Genomic DNA, 25,621 nt, shown 5'->3' with positions numbered 1-25,621 from the left:
CTTACACAGTCATTTATGGAATTTAAAGCTGACATACACATTCTCACTTCATTCATTCGTGTTTTTGGGAAAACATTTTCTGGACGCTCATTGGATGCCAAGCCCCGTGATAGCCCTGAGTGTGCACGACACACATCCTGCTTCAGGCTACTTCAGAGCCCGTGGGAGAATTTTATCTCATCTACTCTCTGGAGGCAGATGAGGCATCAATTACCAACTGCTTTTATAGAAGGTAAGCTGCGGCTGCTGAAGACTGGAGTGACTTGCACAAGATTACACAGCTAGTAAGTGGCAAATCCAGGGTTTAAAGCCAAGTCTACCTTCTGTACCAAATCGAAGGTTCTTTCCTCCAAATGTTGGCCCTTCCTGACTTGTGGCTTTCAGATCAACTAACTGAATGACTAACTAACTGACTGATTAACTATGTAAAAAAAAAAAAAACTGTATAAGTAAACAAAAAAAGAAACTTTAGACCAACATAGAGCATTATTTGGCACCTGAGGCCATTAATACACACGTCTCCCTAAAAAAAGTGACCATATTTTAATATCAATACAAGAAAAGGAGAACAACTCAACACAAAAAAGACCAGTTTCTAACTGGAGCAAATTTATCTTTACCAAAAATTAACTACTAAGCCTCAGGTTTTCTCATTTTGCCAATATACAGGTGAATTGGCTGCAGAAACTGGTGGAGCAGGGAGGGGGATGGGCAGATTTAAAGATTACAGACCCAAATTAGGGGAAGAATAATAAGCAAGGAATAGTGAGGTTTACATTTCTCTTCTCTTCTCAAAGCAGCAATTGTTTGCTTAAGAAAAGCCTTTTTGTCTTCATTAGCAAATGATGTAGAATTTACAATTCAAAAAGCACAGGAGACAAAATTTAGAGGAAGCTTTCCCTTATATTTGCATTTTGCAGCGATCCATCAATCATTTACATTTCATTGTAATGAATAGTTAAAAATTATTTGCTAAACAAATAATTACTTCAGGTAAAGGAAATTGATTTAGGCACAACACCTAGTTGTGCTCCTGTGTTCAGATGCTACCCCTGATGGAGTGACCCACCCTGCCAGGACTCCAGTTGCAGAGAATGGTGACAGTGCCTAAAAAGTTGCTTATGTTAGTATATTTTTCAGCCCACTAAGCCAGAGGGACTTTAAAAATAAAATGTAGACAAGAGACACTCAGACAAACCACTGGGGCTCAGAAAACAATACCCCAAAACAAAGGTCTCAGAAGTAGCCTCAAAAGCAAAATTTCTTCTCTGATCTCTTGCCCTCTTATTTCTCAGTCACATTCTCCCCTGAGGCTAGCCATAGAAACTAGAATCCCTCTTCCCCAAGACAGGTCATAGAAATCAGATCCCCTTTGTTCCTAAGTCAGCCATAAAACCTAAAACTACTGCTCTAACTTTCCCTCTGCCTTTTTGTATAAAAACTGGCCATAAAAATTTATCAAGCCTATCTTATTTGACTCTAGGTGGTAAGATCCCCATTCCAGAAAGCTTCCTGCCCCAGACCCAGAAGGAAGGAATGCATGTGCAGAGAGGCCAAGAAGAATCTAGACAGACAGGACTTGCTGGGTTTCCCCATTCAGTTCACAAGCAGTAGATCATACCTTTTTTGTTCAATCCTATGTCTACATGGCTATCTATACTTTGTTGAGCCTAAGCATAAAAATGGACAATTTCCCCTATATCTTTGGGTTTTCATTCTGAAGCCTCCTTTGTGTACCCATTAAATAAATTTAAATGCCTTTTACAAATCAATTTTTCAGGGAAATTTCAGAGGGAGGAGAACTTTTTCCCTTGGCTCCTGCAAAACCCAATTGAGGGATAGTCTACAGTAAAACTCACCTGGACTCTTCAAGAATGTCAATGTCATGAATGACAAAGGATGGCTGAACTGTTCTGAATCAAAGGAGGCCACAGGAATTTTCCAACTAAATATGATACAATGATCCTGGTACAATTAGCAAAACTGTAATAATATATATACGTTTCATATGTTTAGACAACAATAGTATATCACTGTTAAGTTTCCAGTACTTGATCGTTGTGTATGGTTATAACAAGGAAGGTCCTTATTCTTAGGAAATTCACACTAACATATTTATGGATAAAAAGGTCAAGATGTTTCCAACTTACCTTCAAACGGTTCAACAGTGCTACTACTTAGTACTATTATTATTGTTGTTGTAGTCGTTTTTATATTGAGAGAACGACAGAGCACGAAAGCAAATGTGGCCTCGTGATAACAACTGAGGACTCTAGATGAAGAATGTACAGGTGTTCCTAGCAACTTTTCTCTAAGTTCAAATCTTTCCAAATAAAAAGGCAAAGCCTGCAGATACAAAATAACATAATGAGAGCTTCCTTTCTTCTCCAACCCCAGGAATCCAATCGGGAATGTGCGTTTGGTTTGAAAAGTGTTTTAGTAAAAGAAGCCTGTTTATTTCATATGAGTTTGAACTGGACTCTGCACATGCAGACAGCATTCAAAAATGTCCAAATAGCCAATTCTAAACACTTGCTCTGGCTGCCTTTCTACTAATTGCACTCAGATATGACACAGAAAAATACTGATTTGCATGCACATAAAGTGACTCGTGCAACAGGTAAAGCATATGGAGGAGGAGAATAAAAAAAAAATCCTGCTCTTTCTAGTGAGTGTTTAAAATTTTCCATGACTTCTCCTTAAATAATAATAAACTTTGCTATTTAGATTGCCCCTGTTTATGAAGTATGCTACATGCCTTATAAATAGCTCGATAAACCTTAGAATATACCTCTGAGGTGAATGGGTGTCAATGCTATCTTACAGTGAGGAAAGTGAGGCACAGTGAGGTTAATTGTTTGGATCAGCCCTGAAAATGGGTCACAAATGCCAGAAATTGGAAGAGACCTTAAGGTCAAACCCCTACTTGATGCATGAATCTCTTCTACTCAGCCGCTCTTGAACACCTCTCAGTGTGAGAAATTCTTTACCTTACATTGCAGTCCAAATCCATTTCTGGATATATTTAATGAGTCTCAGTGCAAAAGAAAAGTACCTAGGCTTTTTGAGTCTTAATCCAATTTCCTGTTTGTTAAACCACATCAGTGGGTTTGATACCAGAAAAATGAATGTAATAATCTATTGGGACCCAAAGATCAGGTTGTACATTTTAAATGTTAATTTATTCTTCATTTGAAATTGGAAACATGTAGAATGGCATTTCACTGATGTGTTGGTATATTAATATACCTAAATCTAATAGGATTCTTAAAGGGATCTGTGCATAAAGCGTGCATCCTTCAGAGGAGAGGAAAAATCAGAAGTGAGAAATAGAAATCGGTGAGTAAATTTCCTGGGGGAATACAGTGCTTTTAAGTCATACCTTCATACATTTGATTTTTCAAAAGTGCAACAAAATGACTTGTTGGAATCTTCCCAAAAGAAAAACTGTGTCCCTTGATCTCAAAGGACTTCATAGAAGAATCTAGTCAAAATATTTGAGATCAACTGTGTTGCACTCAGCTCACCCAGTGTATTTTGGTCCTGAATTCTGGTTAATATCAATGGCAGTAAAGACGTCAAAATAACTAAAAGGGTGGAATTGGGATGCTCATAACACAAAGAAATGTTAAATGCCTGAGGTGATGGATATCCCAATTACCCTGATTTGATTAATTCACATTGTATGACTGTATCAAAACATCACATGTACCCTATAAAGATATACAACTATTATGTATCCATACTAATTAAAACTTTAAAAAGAAAAAAATAATAGACCTGTCATGCAATATCTGAAGAGTGGTTTCCAAAGGAGAATTCTGAAAATTTGTGTATGGTTCGGGTCAGGGGATTAGTGAGGGGGAGAATTTGAAAGGTAAAAATGTGTAAGAATAGAAGGGGGGGGAAGGAACTATAATTTATTGTTTTATTGGTGTAGAGAGCCAAGGACTTTCCATCCCTTGGCTTTTTCAGGTGGAACTGTGGGAAGGCATGCGGCAGAAGTGTTTCAGCTAGCACAGTGTTTGTAATAACATAGCCGGGTGAGTGGTGATTGGGGACAGTGAAAAGATTCACTTATTCTTTTATGCGGCACTGACTGTGTACAGAATATGTTTCATTTTGGCTTGGTTACCCATGCCAAAATGTCAATTTTCTCTAAGTTCAAATTCTTTGTTTCTGTCAAGATTTTTGGTTCTGGACAATATATTCTTTCTGTTTTCTTTGGGAAGATGGAAGGAAACACTGGATATTAAAAAAATTGTCAATATTACTATTTAAATATAACCACAAGAGCAACTACTTACTTAGTCATGGGATGGTTGAACATGTTAAGTAAGTTAACCATTTAAAGTATTTAGAACAGTGTAAGGCACACAGCACACAAGAATTTAGTTACTATTATTCTTGTGGTTTTCATTTCAAGTGTGTTTTCTCCCAGGGTTTGTTGTTTTTTTTTCAATGACAAACATTTTTAAGCATGTTAATCTCATTTCAAATTAATCTTCATCATAAAACTTTGAGACTATGTTTGGAGTGAATGCTAATAAATCTTTATTGTAGACTGAGTTTTGGAAATTTTGTGGATGTGATGTGTTTAGAAAAATGATTTAAGGTAAACATAGATAAACAAACAAATGAAGTTCCCAAGGGCCATGTGCTATAAATCCAGGGCTAGACACATCGATCTGTTACTCATTTCCTTGATGTAAGTATCCGATCCCATCAGTACTCTAAGACCCTCAAATTTGTACATTTAGCCTGGACCACTTCCCTGAACTCCAGACCCTTTTATCTTCATTTAGATGTCTAACATATATCTGAAACTCAAGCCAAACACATTCATGACTGAAATCCTGATATCATTCTCATTCTCCCAAACTAGTTCCACCTACAACCACCTTCATTCTAGGTGACACCAACTCCGTCCTTTGGCTCAAGACAAAAAGTTTAGAGTCATCTCTGACTCATCTCTTCTTTTCTTCTCTCCCAATCTCTACTCCCTTGAGATGTTATTCCTATTATTCTTATTATAATTATTTGGGGTTTATTTTTTATTCTTTAATCTGATGGTATAAATTAAACTATAACCTGCCTCACTTATGCCATGGCATCAATATTTTCTCAAACTGGAACATGGTCTTCCTGTTCTTATTCACCATTTAAAAACAAACTTAATATATAGCACTTGTCTTATGCCTAAGGAACATGATGTATTTTTCTTGATATATGACTTAATTGAAACAGTGGGCAGAACTTTGATATTTCAGAGGAGTTTGCAGTAGGAGGGAATATATTTGCTATCTTCCCTATTAAACAAGCTAATCTCTTGAGGCAAATTTCTAGACCATGAGAAGTTCTAAGTTTCTCAGATAATTGTGTTCCCTAAATCAAAATATTTGTCATACAGACCCAAGGGTAGTGCTGGTAATAAAACATGGTAAGAGAGTAGTCAAACTAATAAATAAAATGCATGCAGTTGAAATCATCCATGATGACATTTGTACAGTTTTCTCAAAGATGCTACAATGCTTGACTAATTATTCAAACCCACTCCAAGGTCACCATACAAATGGAGACAAAGGAGAGAGGACCATGGACACATAGTAACAGCTTGCAAGCAGGCGACAAGCTCAGGAAACTATGCAGCTCTACATTCAAATGTTTCCGGAACCTGACTATGTCTTACTTCTCTGCTGTATCACCTCTGTCTCTTACTGTGCCTAATTTATAAACTAAACTTTATCATAGGTATGAGTACATAGGAAAGAACCAAAGTATATATAAGGCTCCATGCTATCCTAGCTTTCCACTGGAGGTCTTGGATCATACCCACCTTGGATGAAGAGGGACTATTGCAGAACCCATATCTGATCCTGTCACCTCTCTGCTCCAAACTCTCTAATGTCTTCCCACTGCAGGCAGAGAAGAAGCCCTTCCAGTGGTCTACAAAGCCTTCCATGATCTACAAGGTCCTTCTCTGACTTCCTTTTCTGCCTCCCTTCCCCTCACACTCTGCTCCATACTGGCCTCCTTGCTGTTTCTCCGATGTACCAGGCGTACTCTTGTCTTAGATATTAGCTGTTGTCTCTGTCTAGAATCTTCTCCCAGGTGCCATGTGGCTCACTTCCTCAGCTCCTTCAAGTCTGAGCTCAAACCTCATCTGTGCAATGTGACATGACCTTTAACTCTGCAAACCACACGCATCTGCCTTCCAGATTCTCCTCATCCTGCTCTGTTTTTTCTTTTTACCATAGCACTTATCTCCTTCAAAAATATAATTTCTTTTCTACGGAATGAAAATATGGTTTATTATTTATTCCCATAGAACCTACCTTTTTTGAACTCAGAGGCTTCTGTCTGTTTTATTCATTAATGTATTTCAAGTGCTTAGAACAATGCCTGGTACATGGTGAGCACTCAGTAAATATTTGTAGAATGACAGAATCTGACAGCATTAGTGAAGGTCAAGAAACGTTTGGTCCATGAGGGTGGCATCAAAATGGAACAGTGAAAAGGTAGTTTGGGGTTTAGAAAACCAAGTTATGAGCAATATTGGACAAATGGGATCCACATCAAGCTAAAACGCTTCTGCACAGCAAAGGAAATAATCAACAAAGTGAAGAGACAACCTGAAGAATGGGAGAAAATATTCACAAACAACCTATCTGAAAAGGGATTAATACCTAGAATATATAAAAAGCTCAAACAACTCAACAGAAAAAAAATAATCCAAATAAAAAGTGGGCAAAGGATCTGAATAGATGTTTTTCAAAAGAAGACATACAAATGGTCAACAGGTATATGAAAAAATGCTCAACATCATTAGTCATTATAGAAATGCAAATCAAAACTGCGATGAGTTATCATCTCACCCCAGGTAAAATGGCTTTTATCAAAAGACAGGCAATAGCAAATGCTGACAAGGATATGGAAAAAGAATAACTCTCGTACACTGTTGGTGGCAATGTAAATTAGTGCAACCACTATAGAGTACAGTATGGAGGTTCCTCAAAATCTAAAAATATCATAGGTCTTTCCTAAGAATACTAGACAAATAAATAAATAAAAATGAAAATAGAACTACCATATAACCTAGCAATTTCACTGCTTAGGTATATATCCAAAAGAAGGAAATTCAGTATATCAAAAAGATATCTGCACTCCTGTGTTTCTTGCAGCTCTATTCACAACAGCCAAGATTTGGAATCATCCTAAGTTGTCCATAGATGGATCAATAGATAAAGAAATTGTGATACATACACACAATGGAATATTAGATAGCTGTAAAGAATGGAAATCCTGCCAACATGGATGGAATTAGAGAACATTATGTTGAGTTAAATAAACCATGCACAGAAAGACAAAACTTACATGCTCTCACTCATATGTTGGAGCTAAATATTAACAATAATGGATCTCGTGGAGATAGAGAATGGAATGATGGTTAACAGAGGCTGGGGAGGGTAGCAGGGAGAGGGCATAAAGCGAGGATGGTTAATGGGGGCAAAAATATAGTTAGATAGAATGGACAATATTTGATAGCACAACAAAGTGACTATAATCAGCAGTGAGTGAAGGTATACTTTAAATAACTAAAAGAGTGGACTTGGAAAGTTCCTAACACAAATAAATGATAAATACCTGGGGTGATGGGTAGATTAATTCACACTGTATGCCTGTATCAAAACATCACATGTACCCTATAAAGATATACAACTATTATGTAACTATAATAATTAAAAATTTAAAATTAAAAAATAAAAAATAACCCCACAATTTATCCTGAGAATTATAAACCACTTTAGGCGCCATCCAGGACAAACTCTTAGGCACTGCAGGCATCCTCATCAGTTCAATCCTGGGCTTGAACTCTTCCAGGGTCCGGAAGCTAAATCCTTTGGGAAGAAACACATCCCATCCCCTGAGTGCTCCAGCGGTTGGAAGTTCATCCTTTCAATGATGCAAAGCTGCTTCCCTCCATCCCCCTCCCGTTGTTGTCCATGAAGGCCCAGGGGACTTGGCCAAAGCTGCTTCCACTTTAGGGCCCTTCAGACATTTCGGTGACAGTAGCCATCTACCTTCAAAGTCTTTATTTTTTTTTCCTTTGCAGCCTGAACATTTTAGTTGTTTCAGGCTTACTCAGGTATTCTGTGTATGAATGTTCTCAGTGTCCACATATCTACAATGAAGTAAGGACAGTTGTGGTTGTGGATTTGGGGGAGGCAGGCCTGTCCACAGGGAAACTGTGGAATAGGAAAATTCTTATTTGTGGCACCCTCTTTCTTTTGTTTATATGTACATTTTTTGCCTAAATATTTAGCTTAAGGGGATCTATCATAATGATTCAAGAGACTGTCCTTTTAGCTATTTACACATAGAAATATTTCAAGATATGAAAGACTTTTCATGGTGGGGTTCAGCACAGTCCTCCAGGAGAGGGTTATTTTGCCTCAGGGCCTTTGCACTGGCTGTTCCCTCTGCCTGATGTCTGAAACGCTCTCCCCCAGGGATCTACGTGGTTTAATCTCTATGCTTTTTAAATTTCTACTCAACTGTCATTTTCTAGTGAGGGCTTCCCTGGTATAGTTACTTAAAATTGCAGATGCCATCCCCACCCCAGGTACTCAAATGCCATTTGCTGCTTTATTTTTCTTCATAACATGTATTACCATCTATTATACTAAATATTTACTTTTGTGTTTTGTTCATTAGATAATACATAGTGGGTTCCATGAGGTCAGAGATATTTTTGTGTGTGGTTTATCCACAGTGCTTAGAATAATGTCTGACAGTAAATGTTAATAAAATAAGGGAATCTATCTATCATCTATCAATCTATTGTCTATCTGATCTATCACCTATTACCCATCATCTGTCATTTATCTATCATCTATCTATCTATCTATCTATCCATCTATTTATCTATCTGTCTGTTTATTTAATTTCCAGAAGAATGAATATCCACCAAGATTTTAGTTGTGATTGTTTTCTTGGATGTTTTTATTTATGCTCTTACACTTTTCTTCATTTTAACATTTTCTAAAGAAAGCACTCTTCTTTTTATAACTATAGAGAAATGAAACGTTTAAAAAAACACATTCAGAAAAAAGCCATTTAGATAATGCAGACTATGTAAAGAGTACGAAGGTAAATTCTACTTTTAGCTCTTTGAGATACCTCCATATTACTTTCCACAGAGGTTGCACTAGTTTGCAGTCCCACCAGCAGTGTATGAGTGTTCCTATCTCTCTGCATCCATGCCAGCATTTGTTGTTTGGGGAGGGGATGAGGATATTCACACCTAATGGGTGCAGTGTGTACTGTCTGCAGAATGGACATGCTTGTAGCTCTGACTCGGGCCGGGCAAAGGCAATATATGTAACCTAAACATTTGTACCCCTGTAATATTCTGAAATTGAAACATATATATTTAAAAAAATAAAAAGAAAAAAAAGGGGGTATGCAGGTATGTGCTATCTTAGATCTTTTCACCAGTATCAAAAAATATCACATGAACCAACTGAATATGAACTTTGGGTGAATTTAATTAAGGACAAGTTAAATGGAGTGGAAAAGAGGGACAGGCAAAAGTATAAAGTGGATTTTTCTTAGTTATTCACAAAATAAGAGCTTGACAGAAGAGGTGTATATTTTTTCATGTTTTGCCAATGAAATTTGGATTAGCACTTGCTCATTTGGACCCGGCTCTCTCTGCTGACTGTGAAGGTAATTGCCTAACCGACTATAACCAAACACTGAAATCCCACTCTCCCTGGCATGCAATGTTCAATGCTTTCATCACCTTCTAAGAAAGTCAATCTTAAAATATGCTGTGATCAGTTTAGAGTAAGCAGCAACATTTTAAGTCATTGTTGCCTATTAACACTGTTGGGGGTCAGAACATGATACCCCAAAGTATTGAACACAGGCATGCTGAGTACTTTGAACCAAAGGAGATTGGAAGGCCTCAGAACCAAGGTCTTTCTGATCTTCTCCCCTTCTTCTAAATCCCCTGATTTGATTCATGGAAACTAGAACTCCCCTCCCCAGAAGCAAGCCATAAAACCTAGAAAGGTCACTCTCCCTCTTCTCTCTTCTCTCTTGAAGACCTTAATTCTGAGAGGTCCTGTCCCATACCTGTGAGAGAATAATGCCACACAGAGGGGCCAACAGTCTGAACAGACAGGCCTTGCTGGTTTCCCCCTCAGTGTGTTACCATTAGATTGTATACTTTTTGTCCAAATTTCTAAATGCCTGTTCTTTCTTCATCAAACCTAAGCATAAAAAATAGACAGTTTTCCCTGAGTCTTTGCATCTTCATTTCTGAAGACTCTAGTGTAATGCAAAACATTGATTAAATAAACTTGTTTTGTTTTTCTCGTACTGATCTGTCTTCTGTTATAGGAGTGTCAGCTGTGACCCTTATGATGGGTGAGGAAAGGCACTGCCCCTGTAGGGGACTGACATATATTTTCCTAGTTTAAGAATTAAAGTTAGTGAGTAATGTACATGTTCTGCCCAGAGTATTTGAAAGTAATCTGTTCCAGACAAGGTCCTTGTGATAAACAAGGCTGTTGCCTAGAGGCATAACAAAGAACCTGAGCTGCAAGTAAGCAAGCTGAGCTACCCTGTCCCATGGCATTGGGGGTCTGGAGGCCACACGATAAACACCCCATAAGATGGTTGGTTAGTCAATGATGGGTAAGACCCCTCAAGGGAGGGGCGACCTAAGCCAGGCACAGCCGCCGGGGTTCAGCTGAAGATCTTAGGGAATCACTCTAAGAAAAGCTGGGGATGAGAAATGCCCCCCCCCCCTTGGCTCACCTTGCCCATCCTTGCTAAACTCGGTCCTTTATCTATGCCTAGTGGCTAGAGCAACCACCTTGAAATTCTGAGTCAGGGGATATCTGCTTCCCTAAGGCTACACATTCCGGAATTTATGGCTAATGCTGCCAAGCCTGGGTGGTTATGTACAAGGAACTAACTTTAATCTTTTAGAGTATAAAAATAAAACTGACCCAGTGTATTAGTACTCGAGTCAACCGTTTGTATGTGTGTCTGCATTTTTCTTTGTGTTCTGTGTTTGTGTTTTATATTCTGTGTTCATCCTCCATCCTGTAAACAGGCCATGATACTGTCCCACAATGCCTCTGTGTCTCAGATGAGCCAGGATGTCACCTGGAAGAGCCCAGAGAGGATGGGACAAAGGACTAACATTATTTGATGAGGAAGCCAGGAAAGACAGGTGAGGTGAGGAGAAAAGCATGAGAACCCAGGTGCCCAAACAAAGGGGGAGTTATGAGTATGAACCAAATCTGCTTCACATGTGTGCAAAGTTATGATCTTAGCTCTTAGCTAAGTTTTCTTTTCTTTTCTTTTTAAGGCTTTATGCCAGAGCCAAATCTGGCCCGGCATATGTTTTTGTAAATGAAGTTTTATTGGAACACACCAGGCCCCTTCATTTACCTAACATCTGTGACTACTTTCTTGTTATTTCAGCAGAATGAAGTTTGTGACCAAGACCATGTGGCCTCAAAGCCTGAGCTGTATGCTGATTGGCTCTTTATAGAAAACAAGTTTGCTGGCCCTAGAAATGGCTGTGGCTACATTTTGCTGAGATTGGCCTTGAAAATGCAGACACTGCTGAATGTGCCCCACACTGCATCTGGCGTTCAGCTTCTTGACTCTCTTTGATGTGTGTAAAAATACAGAAGCTGGGCCTCCACCAAGGGTCTAATGAAGCAGAGGGAATGTCCCATGGGCAGCAATTTCTCACTGCCTAGGGTCACCTCCAAGTATGGGTATCAGAGACTAGTCGGTGACTAATGGAAAGAGAGAGAAAAGGGATGAGGCCAGATGAAACTTTACTCCTCCTAAGAGTTCTCTAGAGTCTTTCTACATTTGTACTTCTGGAGGACAGAATTCTGCCTGCCAGTATTTAGCGAATTGAATTTTGTCCTTAGAGAGGTGCACACTGCTCCCATTGACTTCTATGGGAGTAATGGGCCATTTGGTCCCACGACATCTGTGCTGGCTTCAGGCTATTTAACAAACTCCTAAACAAATCCCAATAAAGTGCTCTTTAATGGGTACTTAATTCTGATGTGGGGGTGGGTGCTGAGCACACCTAAGTCCTTTCTTTTCCTTCAGGTTTACTAAGTTTCCTTCTTTTTATGGTGTGATAATTACTGCAGCCAAGAGCCCTGAGTCAAGTAGTATTAAACCCATGCAAAGTCACAAGACGTCTCCTCTTATTGATCTCAGTTGACCTGTTTACTCTCTGGGTTCCAATTTAATGGCTCAATTGATTATTCATTTACATTTTTAATGTCTTTGTGGGCAAAATCATTTTAAGATGAATCGTCTCTAACTTAATGGGCGACACACACGATCATTTTGGATTTCCATTTTCAACAAGTACTCACTGAGCTCGGGTGAATTTAACAGGGATGAAAAGGACATTTGAGCTTCTGGTAAAGGGTGATAGAAATGATAGTTTGATTTGTCTGCTTTGTAAATGGCCATCACAGATGTGTGGCTCATCTGATGTCAGAGGGTGGTTAGGATATCAACTTTTCTGTTACCTACTTACTAATTATAATTTGTCTAAGTACAATTTGAAATCTATAAGGCCCACATCTTTAGTTGAACCATTTCTTAAATTAAATCCAGAAGTTTCAATACTATTCATTGATTTGTTTTTCTTTTATATGATCCTGCTTTACTGGCGATGGTAGAAACAGTGAGAGATTATAACATAGAGGAGCACAATATGATGAGAAATAGCGTGATTTTATTAGCTCACAAAAATTTCCATTTAACGAAGATAGGCAACATGCAAGATCTAACTACACATATATTTACAATACAATATTCTACCTCAAGGTTCTTTAAATGTGCTTGTGGAGTTCTATTGATAATGTTCTGTTCCTTCACAGCCAGCAGGCAAAGCCCTAAAAATATGACTGCCTATGGCTTATCCTTCCCAGTAAGACTGTTTTGAATATATTTATAAATTATGTACCCAATCACCTACCACCTTCACTTCTTTCTAAAATGAGATGTGGCATAAGAAAATATGTAAATGAGTATTTCCAACCACACTAGTCACTTTTATCTGACAGTATAAAATAGAACCAGAGAAGGTGCAGTATTAATCCTCCAGGGAATAGAAAGTGCTGGTGCTTCGTGAAAGGGACAGTGAGAAATGAAATAGTATCACAAAGTTTGAAAGTGCCTCACCTTACTAATTTTTACTGGTCATTTTCTTAGTCCTATTACCAAATGTGTAATTAAAGAAAGGAGCTAATTTCAATTCTTGGAGAAAAAATTTCAGACTGTCAATAGTGTTCTTCCTTCCACATAGTATTTACTAAGCACTTTCCTATATGCCATGCCTCTGATAGCAGATTATAAGCATAAATAAGACAATATTCCAATTCTTAGAAGTTCCCAGTGTCACAGACAAATGAACAGATAGGAGAAATAGAACATGTGATGGAATGTTTCTGTTTACAGCTAGTGAATCCTCTATGGATTTCAGGGAGCTTTAAGGAGGAGGCCAAGCTAGAGTGTGGTCGTGAAGAATGGAGGAGTTCACCACCACTATAAGGATTGTGGGGACGATCATTCAAAGTGAGGGGCCAGCCTCAAATAAGAGGAGTCAGGAAGAATTTGGGGTATTTAAGAAACAATGGACTCTTCATCGTAGCTCATGCCAGAGTGTAGGCAGTTTGGAGGGGAGCTAGTTCCTGGGTTAGTAAAGATGAAAATGGATGAAATGGATGGACGGTGAGGAGCTTTGAGTTAGAAGGATTTGAACTTTATTTTGTGAACAATGAAGAGTCACTGGCTGACTTTAAATCAAATGAAAAGGGGCCTGAACTCTAACAAATGCTGAAATGTTAAGTAGAAGGCAGAGGGGGAGGTGCCAGCTAAAAGAACTTCAAATGGGGAGGCCCAGACAAAGCACCAGGCAGGAAGCAGCCACATTTCCACCCTGTACCCTAAACCAGGCAGGCAGAGGAATGCAAGCTTTGTTAAGCACTCATCATCAGGGGTTCATAGTCCCATGCCCACAAAATGGTCCATTTTATTTTTACTGCCTTTGCTTGATTTCCTCTTTGTTAACCACTTTAGGAATTTTCTAGACATTTGCTTAGCTACTTATCAAGTTAGAATTGTATCCCACAGTCATTTTCAATTGTGGTCACACTCTTAATAGAATTGGAAAAAGTAAAGTTACATCTTCAATATTCTGATTGGATTACAACATATATCAATAACGTAATCTTTCTTTTAACAAATCCCCCTTAATTTGGATGATAAAAGAATCATTAAAAAAGGATCAACAAGGCCGGGCGCGGTGGCTCACGCCTGTAATCCTAGCACTCTGGGAGGCCGAGGCGGGCGGATTGCTCGAGGTTGGGAGTTCGGAACCATCCTGAGCGAGACCCCGTCTCTACTAAAAATAGAAAGAAATTAATTGACCAACTAAAAATCTATATACAAAAAATTAGCCGGGCATGGTGGCACATGCCTGTAGTCCCAGCTACTTGGGAGGCTGAGGCAGGAGGATCGCTTGAGCCCAGGAGTTTGAGGTTGCTGTGAGCTAGGCTGACGCCATGGCACTCACTCTAGCCTGGGCAACAAAAAGTGAGACTCTGTCTCAAAAAAAAAAAAAAAAAAAAAAAAAAAAAAAAAAAAAAAGGATCAACAAGCCAAAAGAAATGTGAATTAGATACACATGGCATTCCTAAATTACTTTAGAATGCTCAGCTTTATATAAGAGAGCATTTTTCCCACACTGCGTCTGACGAGTTTAATGCCTATTGAACACTTGAGTGCCCTTTGTTCAGAGCAGACATGACCAGGTGAGCTCTTGCGTGAGTCCCATACCTGTGCTGTCTTCATACACCACGGTCACTGTCTTCCAGTTGTAATAGAGGACCAGGTCCAGGATCGCCCTGCTGATAGCTGTGTAATCTGGATAGAGGTTGATGTAAAATAAGTCTTTGTTGTCCACCGAGGGGTGTTTCCAGCGGGTCTGTATGTGCGGAACTTCAAGAGCATTGCAGATGGACTGCACAGCACTGACGGAGGAGCTGTGGGACGGGCCGAAGAGAGCAGCCACACCTAGAGCCAGCTGGTCACATGCTGATGTCCAGAGCAAGGAGGGGATGGAGAGGGAGTCCAGGGGGAGAGAAAGAGAGAGTTCTATGAATTTAATTTTTTCTTTCTTGATTCATCTGTGTGATTTAACCATTGGAAAATCCCCTACACGCCCCATCTGTATCTGGAGGAAAGATGCTTGGTCCCACTTCCAATGTTCTTGAGATGCTAAGGTACTAATAGATGGAAATGTAGAGCTGATTATCAGTACATGACAGGGCAAACTCGTGCAAATAAAAATGAGTTGCTGGTCTCACTTCATTACCTTTAATCAGATGGAGCCTAAATGCCTTGCTTGGTGTGGCATTACCCGGGAGCATACCTAGCTAACCAAAAAGCCATTTGCCAAATGAATGTCATTTTATTTAAGTTCTGTCGCATGGCAGGGTGGCAATAAAGATATTAATGTGGTTACAGAATTCAGAAGAAAGATCCTCTGGGTGATTAAAAAGTACCATAGCTCCTGTCTTTCCAAAACTCAGAGAGGAGTTCCAGGTTATTAAAATACTGCAAAAGAATGTTCGTAAGCAGTGCTGATACATAATTAAATATGGAATAATTGACTGGCATAGCTTGAAGGGATCTTAGAAGACATTTGGTCCAACCCACTCATTTCATAGACAGTAAAGCAAGTCATAGCCACTTTGCAGTGGCAGGAGGTCAGTCACAGCTCAGGGGCCCCTGCTTAAAGTCAAGCCTCTGTCCACCTCAGTATTAGCCAACTGGTAGCCTAATGAAAGCAAGTCAATATGTATTTAAAAATGTATTTATAACATAAATTTATTTTTCTCATTTTAAGAGTAAATATACTTATAGAGAATTTATAATACTCAAAATATAAGGAAGAAGAAAAGGCCCTGTCATTAGTCCCATTGTCTTGGAATAATATCTATTAATATTTTGGAAAATCAGAATCAGTATATAACAACATTTTGATATGTTGCTTTCTTCACTTAACATTATAGCATGCCTTTTCCCCAAGTCATTACAAATTCTTCAAAAGTATATGTTTAGTGTCTGTAAAATAGCCATTCCATGGGTTTCTCATAATTTGTTTAACCATTCCTATAATATTAAACATGTAAACTGCTCCTAATTTGGGGCTATTATAAGTAATCTTATATTACTTATCTTAGTTCTCATATTTTTTTCTGCATCTTAGGTTAATTTCTTAGAATAGATTTCCGAAGGTTGGGTTAGCAGCTATAATTAAAGGGTATTAATATTTTTAAGTTATTTGATACATGATAATATTGACCAAATTCCCTTCCAGAAAGGTTGGGGCAGTTCATTCACATAAAATAGTGCCTATTAATCTTATGCTGATAGGCATTAAGTATTAATGTAAGTTTAAACACATTTTCATATTTATATTTTATTTCTATTTTAAAGGAATTTAGAACTTCCAAGAGAAAATAATTGAATTTCAGAAATAAACAATAGCTAAATGTATACATGAAATGGTGATTTTTATAATAATATCATTCTACAAATAAAAATAAGTAGAAAAACTATAATGGCTCTGTAAAATTATCTGACTTGATATAGAAAGAATAGCTGATAAAATTTCCATAGACATATTGCAGATATCTAAGGGCCAGCAACAGTTCATAGTCATTTACAAGGAAAACTTTCTGATACTGTGCTCCTTAGCACTGAATTACTACATCAACTATGAAGATGTATCATTTTCTGCATTAAGTGCTGCAAGTGCAAATTGTCATTGCCTTCTGCAGCTTGTTTTCTGGATATGTTTTTATTAGTTAGCCATATAAATAAGAACGTGAGAGTAGCTGAATTGTTCTGTCATGTGCATGAGCAATGGATTGAGATTCTTGCTAATATTTAGCTCTGGGATGCTAATATTACTTGACAGAAAATCAATCCTTTTGATATTTGTTTGCCAGAAAATTACCAGTTTTAAGTAGCTTTGGGGGTGTTTAATTTACAAGTATGGCAGGTACTTCAGATCACAAGAAAGCTTTCAATTTTTATGTGGGTTGGAGTTTCATAGCTAAATGTGGTTGGTTTTCTACAGTATTTACTCAACAATATGTATGTGTCTTTGTGTGTGTGCGTGTGTGTGCATGTGAGAGAGAAAGAGAGACAGAGAGAGAGACAGAGACAGAGAGAAAGAGAGAGAGAGAACTGATAGATTTATTTCTACATTATAGTAATAATTTATGTGAAGATGCCTTATAACTTTAAAATGCTGTATAAATATAAGATTTTATTATTTGTTCACAGATGACTTTAACCTATGTGGTATCTCTATCTCTAGCCATCTTGAAAAACAAAATATTCTTATGCTAAAGTTATGACATATATATATTATTTTAAAAGATAGTTATATCATTTTTTTATCTGTGCTCCTAAGGAAAGAAGTTTGATATCCTGTTTGTAAAGAACACTAGAATTCTTACAGAAGACTGTATTAGGCAGACACATCCTATGATCTAACTAGGTTGATTTTATGTGGAAGCAACCAGTATTTAGTTATACGGAAATCAGCATAAACATGGTGTTCATTGCATTCCATTTATTTGTGTATTTTTATTAATAATAAGGAATTTCTCTATGAGGAAAAGAATCCCTTCTACTCTGAGATGATGAGTAGCCTTTGTTTCCACACAAACACTTTTACGTAGTGACTAGATAGTTCCTTGTTAGGGGCCAACCGTCATGTATATGGAATGCGATCTTATCTCAATGAGTCATTCTAAAAGTGTCTGGGGATGTTCAAACAAGCCCCATGATTCCAAACGAATCTTTCTATGACAGAAACCTTGCAGCCTCCTTACAAATTAGATTGCTTTCTAGGCATTTGTCTTCTATTCAGAAGAAAAAGAGAATCAAAGGCTGACATTGTTCTCACAGGTTTAATCCTCATATATCTATGATTTTGTGGAAAGGGGTTTTAAAAAAAAAGTTGAGGAGATACTAGGTAAACCCAATAGTTTACAACCTGTTAAAATTCAGGGTGTGAGTTATGTGTGTCTTGGGCTTTTCCACATGCTCACTGGATGTGACCTTCCACAGTGTTTTATTTGACTGCACTGCACAATTTCATGGTGGTATCTCAGCTTCAGGAAGGAAAAACAGATCAAGCCTGACATTTTCCATTCGCAGCTGAACCGGTTAATCATAGAGTGGAGGGCACTGAAGGGTAAGCTAATCAGAAAGGCCCAGAAAACAGTGCTCGGCGGCATCTATTAGGTTAGTTCAGATTGCATTGATCGGTGACATCAAAGACCGAGATTTCCTACAACCCGTTTGCACAAAGATGTCCACTTTGAAAAAGGGCAGGTGGTGGAAAGAAGGTGACTTGTAGGGCAGAAATATCACCCAAAGGAGCTCTTAAAAGTGGGAAAATGCTTACCTCTCCGTGAGGCTTCAAAACTATCAAAAAGGTTAATTCTCTGGATGTCATAGGTTAATGTGGTGTTAGGCATCAGGGTTCGGTTTCTGTTAATGCTGGTGACTGCAAACTTGAACGCTAATTCTTCGACATTAACAGGTTCATTTTCCACAGTTTCAAAAATCCCTCCTGCAGAAGCAAAAGAGATGCATGAGAAGCGTTGGTCACATGATTCGCACGTAATTTTAAAAAAAGAGGAATGTAAACTATACAAACAAAAGACCCCAAATGGAGGTCTTAGATGGAGGCATATTTGGAACAAATCCCAAATGAGTGCTAAAAGTTAAGTTTATTAGCATGTGTCACATGCAAACAAAGAGGTATAACTGCATGTGTATGCTTAAGATTTTAAATCCAATGCTGTACTGTATATTATCTCTCTGATGGCATAGGTATTATACCAAATACTTAGTAGCAAGAAAGTATAACTGATAATATGGTAAAGAGTGATTTTCTGTGGGCTGGACAAGAATCACACTGTGCTTGACCTAAACATAATTTAAGCTGTATCTTGGTAGGATCATCCTTCTTCAGAACAAAGATCTTTCTATTCAGAAGCAGACATTCTGAACTCTGAATGGATCATGCAAGAGTAGAGTATGGTCAAAATGGGACATATGTACTCATAGATTTTTCAGAATAAAAACATCTTTTTAGTGCTTTGTGTGGCTCAGAATTCTAGGGTCATATTCTAATACTTTCTAAAGTGCATGGGAAGGTTCAAAGAACTCTTCTTTTCTTTTCTTTTCTTTTCTTTTCTTTTCTTTTCTTTTCTTTTCTTTTCTTTTCTTTTCTTTTCTTTTCTTTTCTTTTCTTTTTCTTTTTATAGAGAAACTGTTTGGGCCTACCCAAAAACAAACCTGCATCCCATTTCTGGAGACAAAATGTTTCTCCACTGAACAAGTATACATGTATGAGGCTCAGATATCTTAAACATGAGGATCTCACTACAAGCAACCATACAAAATATTAGTGCTTAAAGCCTCATCAGAGAATTCAGCTCTGATTTTTCTTGAGACATTGATCTTTGATACAGATAATGTACATATTGTTAACTATGCATTCTTAATGTTTTTTGGGAGACGTCCTGGAATTATCAGTAGACGTAGGGCATGTAGTACAAGCTCTCTTAACTCATGTCCACTTAATTTACTCCTTAATTGACCAATATTCCTCATTTCCCTTGGAACTACGTGTCACCTGATGGCCATAGAATGCAGAATGCTTGTAACTTGCAAGCTGCTATTTATCTACTTGCACCTGTGAGTGATTCCTTACCAAAAATCAGCTGTAGAGTTTTTTTTTTCCCTCCCCGAACTTGTCTATGCTAGATTGATTTGAAAGTGCTTTGAGTTCTCTCTCCGCTCAGGAAAGAAAAAAGAAGAATATAAAAGGAAAAATGAAAATCAAAGGAAGCATCATGGGTATCATTTACATACATTCTTTGTTAGAAGGGGGCAGACTTTAATTCAAAGAAATTACCTTGATCCTACTTTGAAAGAATAATAATCAAATTCATATCTATAATTTTCCTGCTAGCCTATCTCTATTAAATAACTAAATCCAGTGTCAGATTGTGAAAGCTAAGAAAGGTTAGATAGAACTATTTTGGCTCATTTTGCAAATATTTCTGCTTTTCCTAGACAGTTGATCTGAGGTATTCATGTATAGTTCATTTCCCTGTGTTCTGAGGAAACATAGCTGAAAACCATATGACATTGTTATGTGATCATGTTAACCCTGGCCTAAGGATCAATATTGGATATTTATTCTGAAATAAATGCTAGGAAAACTGTTGCTCTTCATATGAATGTGTGTTTTTCTTTTGGGGTGGATTTTTAATTTCTTTCAGAACTGTTAGTGGATACTCCACAGTGAGGTGGGAAGCTCGCACACTAGACACCTGGTCATGACAGAACAGATGTAGGGTAGGCTGACTGCCACGGTCTAGGTGACCCACACAGAAGGCTGTTCAGTGTTAGAGCTTCCACCATAATTATTAGCAATTATTTCATTTTTTGTCTATTTCCCCATCTCTACAGGGAAAGCCCTCATGTAGAGAGACTGTCTTGTTCAGAACCACCATTTACATGGAGACCACAACATCTTAAGACATTCAGGCTGCAACTGTTTAGGGAGAAAGTCATTTACTGTCTTGGATGTGAACATCGTCAATCTGTATAGTGTAGGCTGGTAGGAGGGAACAAACACCTAAATAAGAAGCAGATGTTCTGAATTTTGGACCTTGTTTGACCTACTTCATCTCTAACAAGGATTTTTAAGCATCGGAAGGAACGTTATTATGAAACAGCTCTTTTACATATATTTCATTTACACCTTGTAACATTCAAAGTAGGAGGCATTTTGCCTGTTTTTATAACTGAAAAAGTAGATGGGGAGATTACACATTTTACCCAGCTTATTCAAAGACACAAAGCCTTGCCTGTGACAAACTCAGATGTCGGATTTTCCAAACAATCTATATGTTTTCACTTTGTTATTTCTATTGTTCTTCATCTCTTCCTTGTTTACCTTGGAGGATTATTCTGTAAAGCCTATAATGCAAAGTGCCCTAGAAACTCAATCGTCCCCCAGAAATAGGTTGGTATTATTACACATGGAGAGAGGAAATAAAAAGAGAAATTGGCACCAACGGTAGAACTTCCCACTCTTCTCAAAATTGTTCCTTGGGTATAAAGCTGTCTCTTACATGAAGCTGAATGTACCTGGGTTTTAGAGAATTATAAGTGTTTTTATTATGCGCTTAGCTAGTGTGTAGGTGAAGTAATCTGTGTAGTCTGTGTTGTCATTTTGGGAGCAATTTTCCTTCATTCCTTCATGACACAGGCATTACAAATGACATCATTATCTCCACGCCCCACCACACTCTCCTTCTCTCTTAGAGAGGGTTGCTGATAAGTATCAAAAACCGACGGTGATGTGAGGTATATAGAGAGCTGAAGAAGTACCATGAAAGTGAGAACCAGTAGAAACAGGAGTCATTTATTGACAGAGGCCAGACCAATACTTTACATGTGGGCAGACTGTTTTAAGGATTGGCCACTTGCTCTCTCCTTCTCCTGCCCGTGGCTTCAGATTTGCTAGAACTGGGATGTGGACTCTTTGGTAAGAGGAGGAAAGAGACACATATCTAGGGACACTTGCATGCTTCATTCATACATTCATTCCTCTACTTCTTTCTTCCTCTTTTTTTTTCTCTCTTTGTTTCTTTCCTTTTTTTTCTCTTTCTTTTTTTGAGATTTGTGAGTATGGATTGTTAATGAAACATTTTAAACCTTTGGGTGTCTTCATGCAGTGGACTTCTGGCTTCAGCCATTTGGATGCCCAGGGACCCGCTGATTCAGGAGGAGGGATCCCTACCTTGTTCATCCTTCTGTCCTTCCTCCTGCTTGCTCTTGCACATCCTCTTTCTCCCCTTCTTTCCCTGCTTCTCCTGAGGTCAATGCACCTCTCTGTCTTTCTCCATCTCTCTCCCCTCTGATTTGAGCTGAGCTGAGCATGACTTCTACTCCTAAAAATGCAGTGGGCCATGGAAGTATTAAGAAATGCAAAACTGAAAAAACTAGTTTAGAATGAAAGGACAGAGGAAAAGCTTCTCCTCCCTTTATTTTTTTCTAAATTTCCTGGTCCAGGGCTGTGTGTGAAGGAAGAAGGCAAGACTTTGAGAGTTCAGGATGAAGAATAAGTTTTTTCTTTCTGCTGTAACTCTTGAGAAGGAGAACATGATGCATGCAACACAGGAGGGTGAGAAACCTCAAAATGTGCAGGCCTTGGGTTTCCATGTTCTCTTTGTCACTTAGAGTCACACCTCACATACACCTGAAGCATGAAAAGTATTGATAAACTATGTTTTATCTTTTCTACGCTGTGGATCAGGTTGAGTGAGTACAGATCATCCACCAGTCCTTTTAAGACTGGAAATGGTTGGGCTACCATCCTCTGCCTTGTCTCCATTAGGGAGCTTGAACGAGGGTCAAAGGGCATCCTTAATATACACCTCCCCTGCCTCCTCTTCTCCACCTCACCCACCATTGTCCAAGTAAATGGTCAGAAAGTGGAAGAAATTGTCGTGTTTTTTTTTTTTTTTGAATCACACTCTGACTTCCTATGTGAATATTTGTGCCATTTAAAATGATAAAAGTAAAACCATGTTTCCTGTAAACATGAAAATAAATATGAGTTCTGAAAAATAGATGCTTTTTTTTTTCCTTACTAAAAGTGCACATTTAAACCATTTAGGCTTTACTTTCGAGGGCCTGTGGGTTTCTTGTTTTGGTTTTACCCACTGTACTTTGCTGGGAAGGGCAGATGGTATAAATAAGGCTAATGCTAAAAGGATCTGTCCTTTATACTCTGTGTTCCTTCACCTGAGAAATGGCACCACACAGTCACTAAACAAAGGGTAAGACACAGTAAGGTGTGTGCCCTTACTATGGGGTAGTTTTGAAACTCAAAAGTAGCTTTGTTTTGTGAGTCATTGTTGTGGGCTGAGTTGTGTGCCCTCACACTTACATGTGGTAGGCCCGGTCCCTGATTCTATAGAATGTGACCATATTTGGAAATAGGGCCTTTAAAGCAGTATGACGTCAAAGGAGGCTGTTAGAGTGGGCCCTAATCCAATCTGACTGGTGCCCCTGTAAGAATAGGAAATTTGTACACAAAGGTACATGAGGAATATGCATCCACAGAGGAAAGATCATGTGAGACCATCTGCAAGCTGAGGAGAGAAGCCTCAGGAGAAACCAAACCTGCTGGTACCTTGATTTTGGACTTCCAGCCTCAAGAACTATGAGAAAACAAACCACCCAGTCTGTGGTATTTTATTATGGCAGCCCTAGTAGACTAACACATTCATCATTTCTTTTTCTTTTTTACTCCAATGGCTTTGAAATTGAAAATGGGACACTTTTAATGGAAATCACATCTAAGCAAGTAATATTCTCTTCTAACAAGATTCTGACTTTATGGCACAATAATTTTAGATAAGCAGAGAGGAACTCATTTGAAGTCTCAGTTTAGGCAGCGTTTCTTTCTCTCGGTTGAGTCCTGTACCAGTGAGGCCAAGCAAGGACACAGGTAGCTGGCACATGGACACAGATGGAAGCCATGGCTGGCAATATCCTGTATATGTAGGAGGTTATCTTCAAGTGGGGAGGGTGGGTGGGATGAGGATTGGTCATTAAGGGCTTTTGGTTTGCACCACATATTTCTGTCTAGACTCACAGAGGAATCATTTGTAATCACAAATCTTGCAACTCATGTTCAACAACATGATCATCATAGGCAAGAGGTAGCACTTAGAGGATGCTAATCCTAAATTCTGTGCTTTTTATGAGTATACCTAAAATAAACCCAAAGCAATGCTTTAAAAGCTTTTCTTAAGCCCAACACCACATGTACATGATTATAATCCATAATGTCCAGGCATGGGGCTAAGCAATCTGCATGTGAAAAGGACCCAGGCCCTAGGTTCCACTGATTTATTCATTTATGTTTTCAGATTCCAAGGATACTTGATTTCCTGCTTCCTGAGCTGCTTTCCAATCACTCTGTCTATGGAAGAGGGAGTTGTCTCAAAGTCAGTATTTCATGGTGGAAATTGAGGGCCAGGTTATGGGCATGCACCTTACAGAGAAGCAATTCTGTTGCCAACTGGTTCCATCTCAGCTCTGTCTAGATGGAGCCTGTGCTGGGAGGTGAGTGGAACTATGATAATTGCCCCCTTCCTTCCAAAAGGAAGTTAAGAAAAGCAATGTTTCATTGTGCCAGGGAATCCATCCCATTTAATGATGAAAACATACACATACACGCAAACGAAAATAATGGCATTTAACCTTCATCCTGGCAAAGGAATATATTGCTGACTTGACTTACCTTGTAATAGTGAATATATTCCAACAATAAGCATTTCAGAAATGCAATAGAATTACACCCCACCCACATTTCGTTTGGGTTCTTTTTCCAACTTCAACTCATGGTTACATATGTCATGTTCATGATTCTGTGGAAGAACTCATACATTCATTCAATGGTTCATTCACTCATAGTCACTTATTTATAAAATGTCCTGCTTGCTGTGAATTGGGTAATGTACAAGGCACTGGGGATGCACCAGTGACAGAGAGACAAAAAATCTGAAGTTTGGAACTTTTATTCTAGAAGGAGAAGTGATCACGAACAGGAAGAGGGGCATTGACATGTCAAGGCAAGAGGCTGGGTAGGTCCTCCCTGGGAGGACAACGTTTGAGCAAAAACCTGAAGCAAGAGAAGAAACTTCTCTGAAGATATTGGAAGAAGAGCATTGCAGCCAGAGGAAACAAATTGTCTAAGGATGGAACTGCCTAGTGTTATTCTTGAGAAACAATGAGGCTGAGGTTGGGTGAGCCAGGCTGGGGCTGGTAGAAGATGAGCTCAGGGAAGTGATGGGGATGGACTGGAGCTATTTGTATAGGACCTCTGGGGCCACAACAGGACTGTGGGTTTTATTTTGAGTGAGATGGGAAGCCACAGGTGGGCTTTGAGCAGAGTAGTGAAATGATATGACCTATTTCAAGAGAATCATGCTGTCTTCTGTATTAAGAATGGACTGAAAGGAGAAGAGGAGCAAGAACAAAATACAAGGAGCTCTACCCTTGAAGCTTTTGCAATAACAGGCCATTACAATAAGAGGCTATTTTATAATCCAATCCAGAGATGATGGTGGTTTGTGGTGCTGGTGTGTGAGGGAAAAGTGATTGAACTCTAGAAAAAAATCTGAATGCGAATCTGGAAGGATTTCCTGATGAACTACAAGGGATAGCAAAAGAGGAAAGGATAATATTAGGTTTGGGGCCTGAAACTGCCATTGATCAAGATGAGGAATGGTGCAGAAGGTGCTTGATTTGGGACATGATTATGTTGTGATGCCTAGTAGAAATTCAAGTGGAGGGGCCAACTGTGACATTAGATATGCTTATCTGAATTTTGTGGAAGAAGTTTGGGCCTAGACATAGAAATCTGGGAGTCCTC

At 38.6% G+C, this 25,621-nt stretch overlaps 1 protein-coding gene across 6 annotated transcripts in view; it reads right to left on the bottom strand.

The window, feature by feature from the left end:
- GRIK1 (glutamate ionotropic receptor kainate type subunit 1) overlaps positions 1 to 25,621 on the bottom strand; it is a 383,917-nt gene that overhangs the window by 129,920 nt on the left and 228,376 nt on the right. For all 6 annotated transcript variants that reach the window (XM_020284806.2, XM_012780941.3, XM_012780946.2 and 3 more), the window contains exons 2-3: positions 18,554 to 18,721; positions 14,902 to 15,159 (exon numbers count right to left, since the gene is read on the bottom strand). In XM_020284806.2, the coding sequence (XP_020140395.1) occupies positions 14,902 to 15,159; positions 18,554 to 18,721 (426 nt within the window). The remainder of the gene's footprint in view (positions 1 to 14,901; positions 15,160 to 18,553; positions 18,722 to 25,621) is intronic.

This window comes from Microcebus murinus, chromosome 1, assembly GCF_040939455.1.
Source record: "Microcebus murinus isolate Inina chromosome 1, M.murinus_Inina_mat1.0, whole genome shotgun sequence".
In the NCBI taxonomy this organism is placed as follows: domain Eukaryota; kingdom Metazoa; phylum Chordata; class Mammalia; order Primates; family Cheirogaleidae; genus Microcebus; species Microcebus murinus.
The sequence above is the reverse complement of the archived record's forward strand: the minus strand, read 5'-3'. Positions and strand labels throughout refer to the sequence as shown.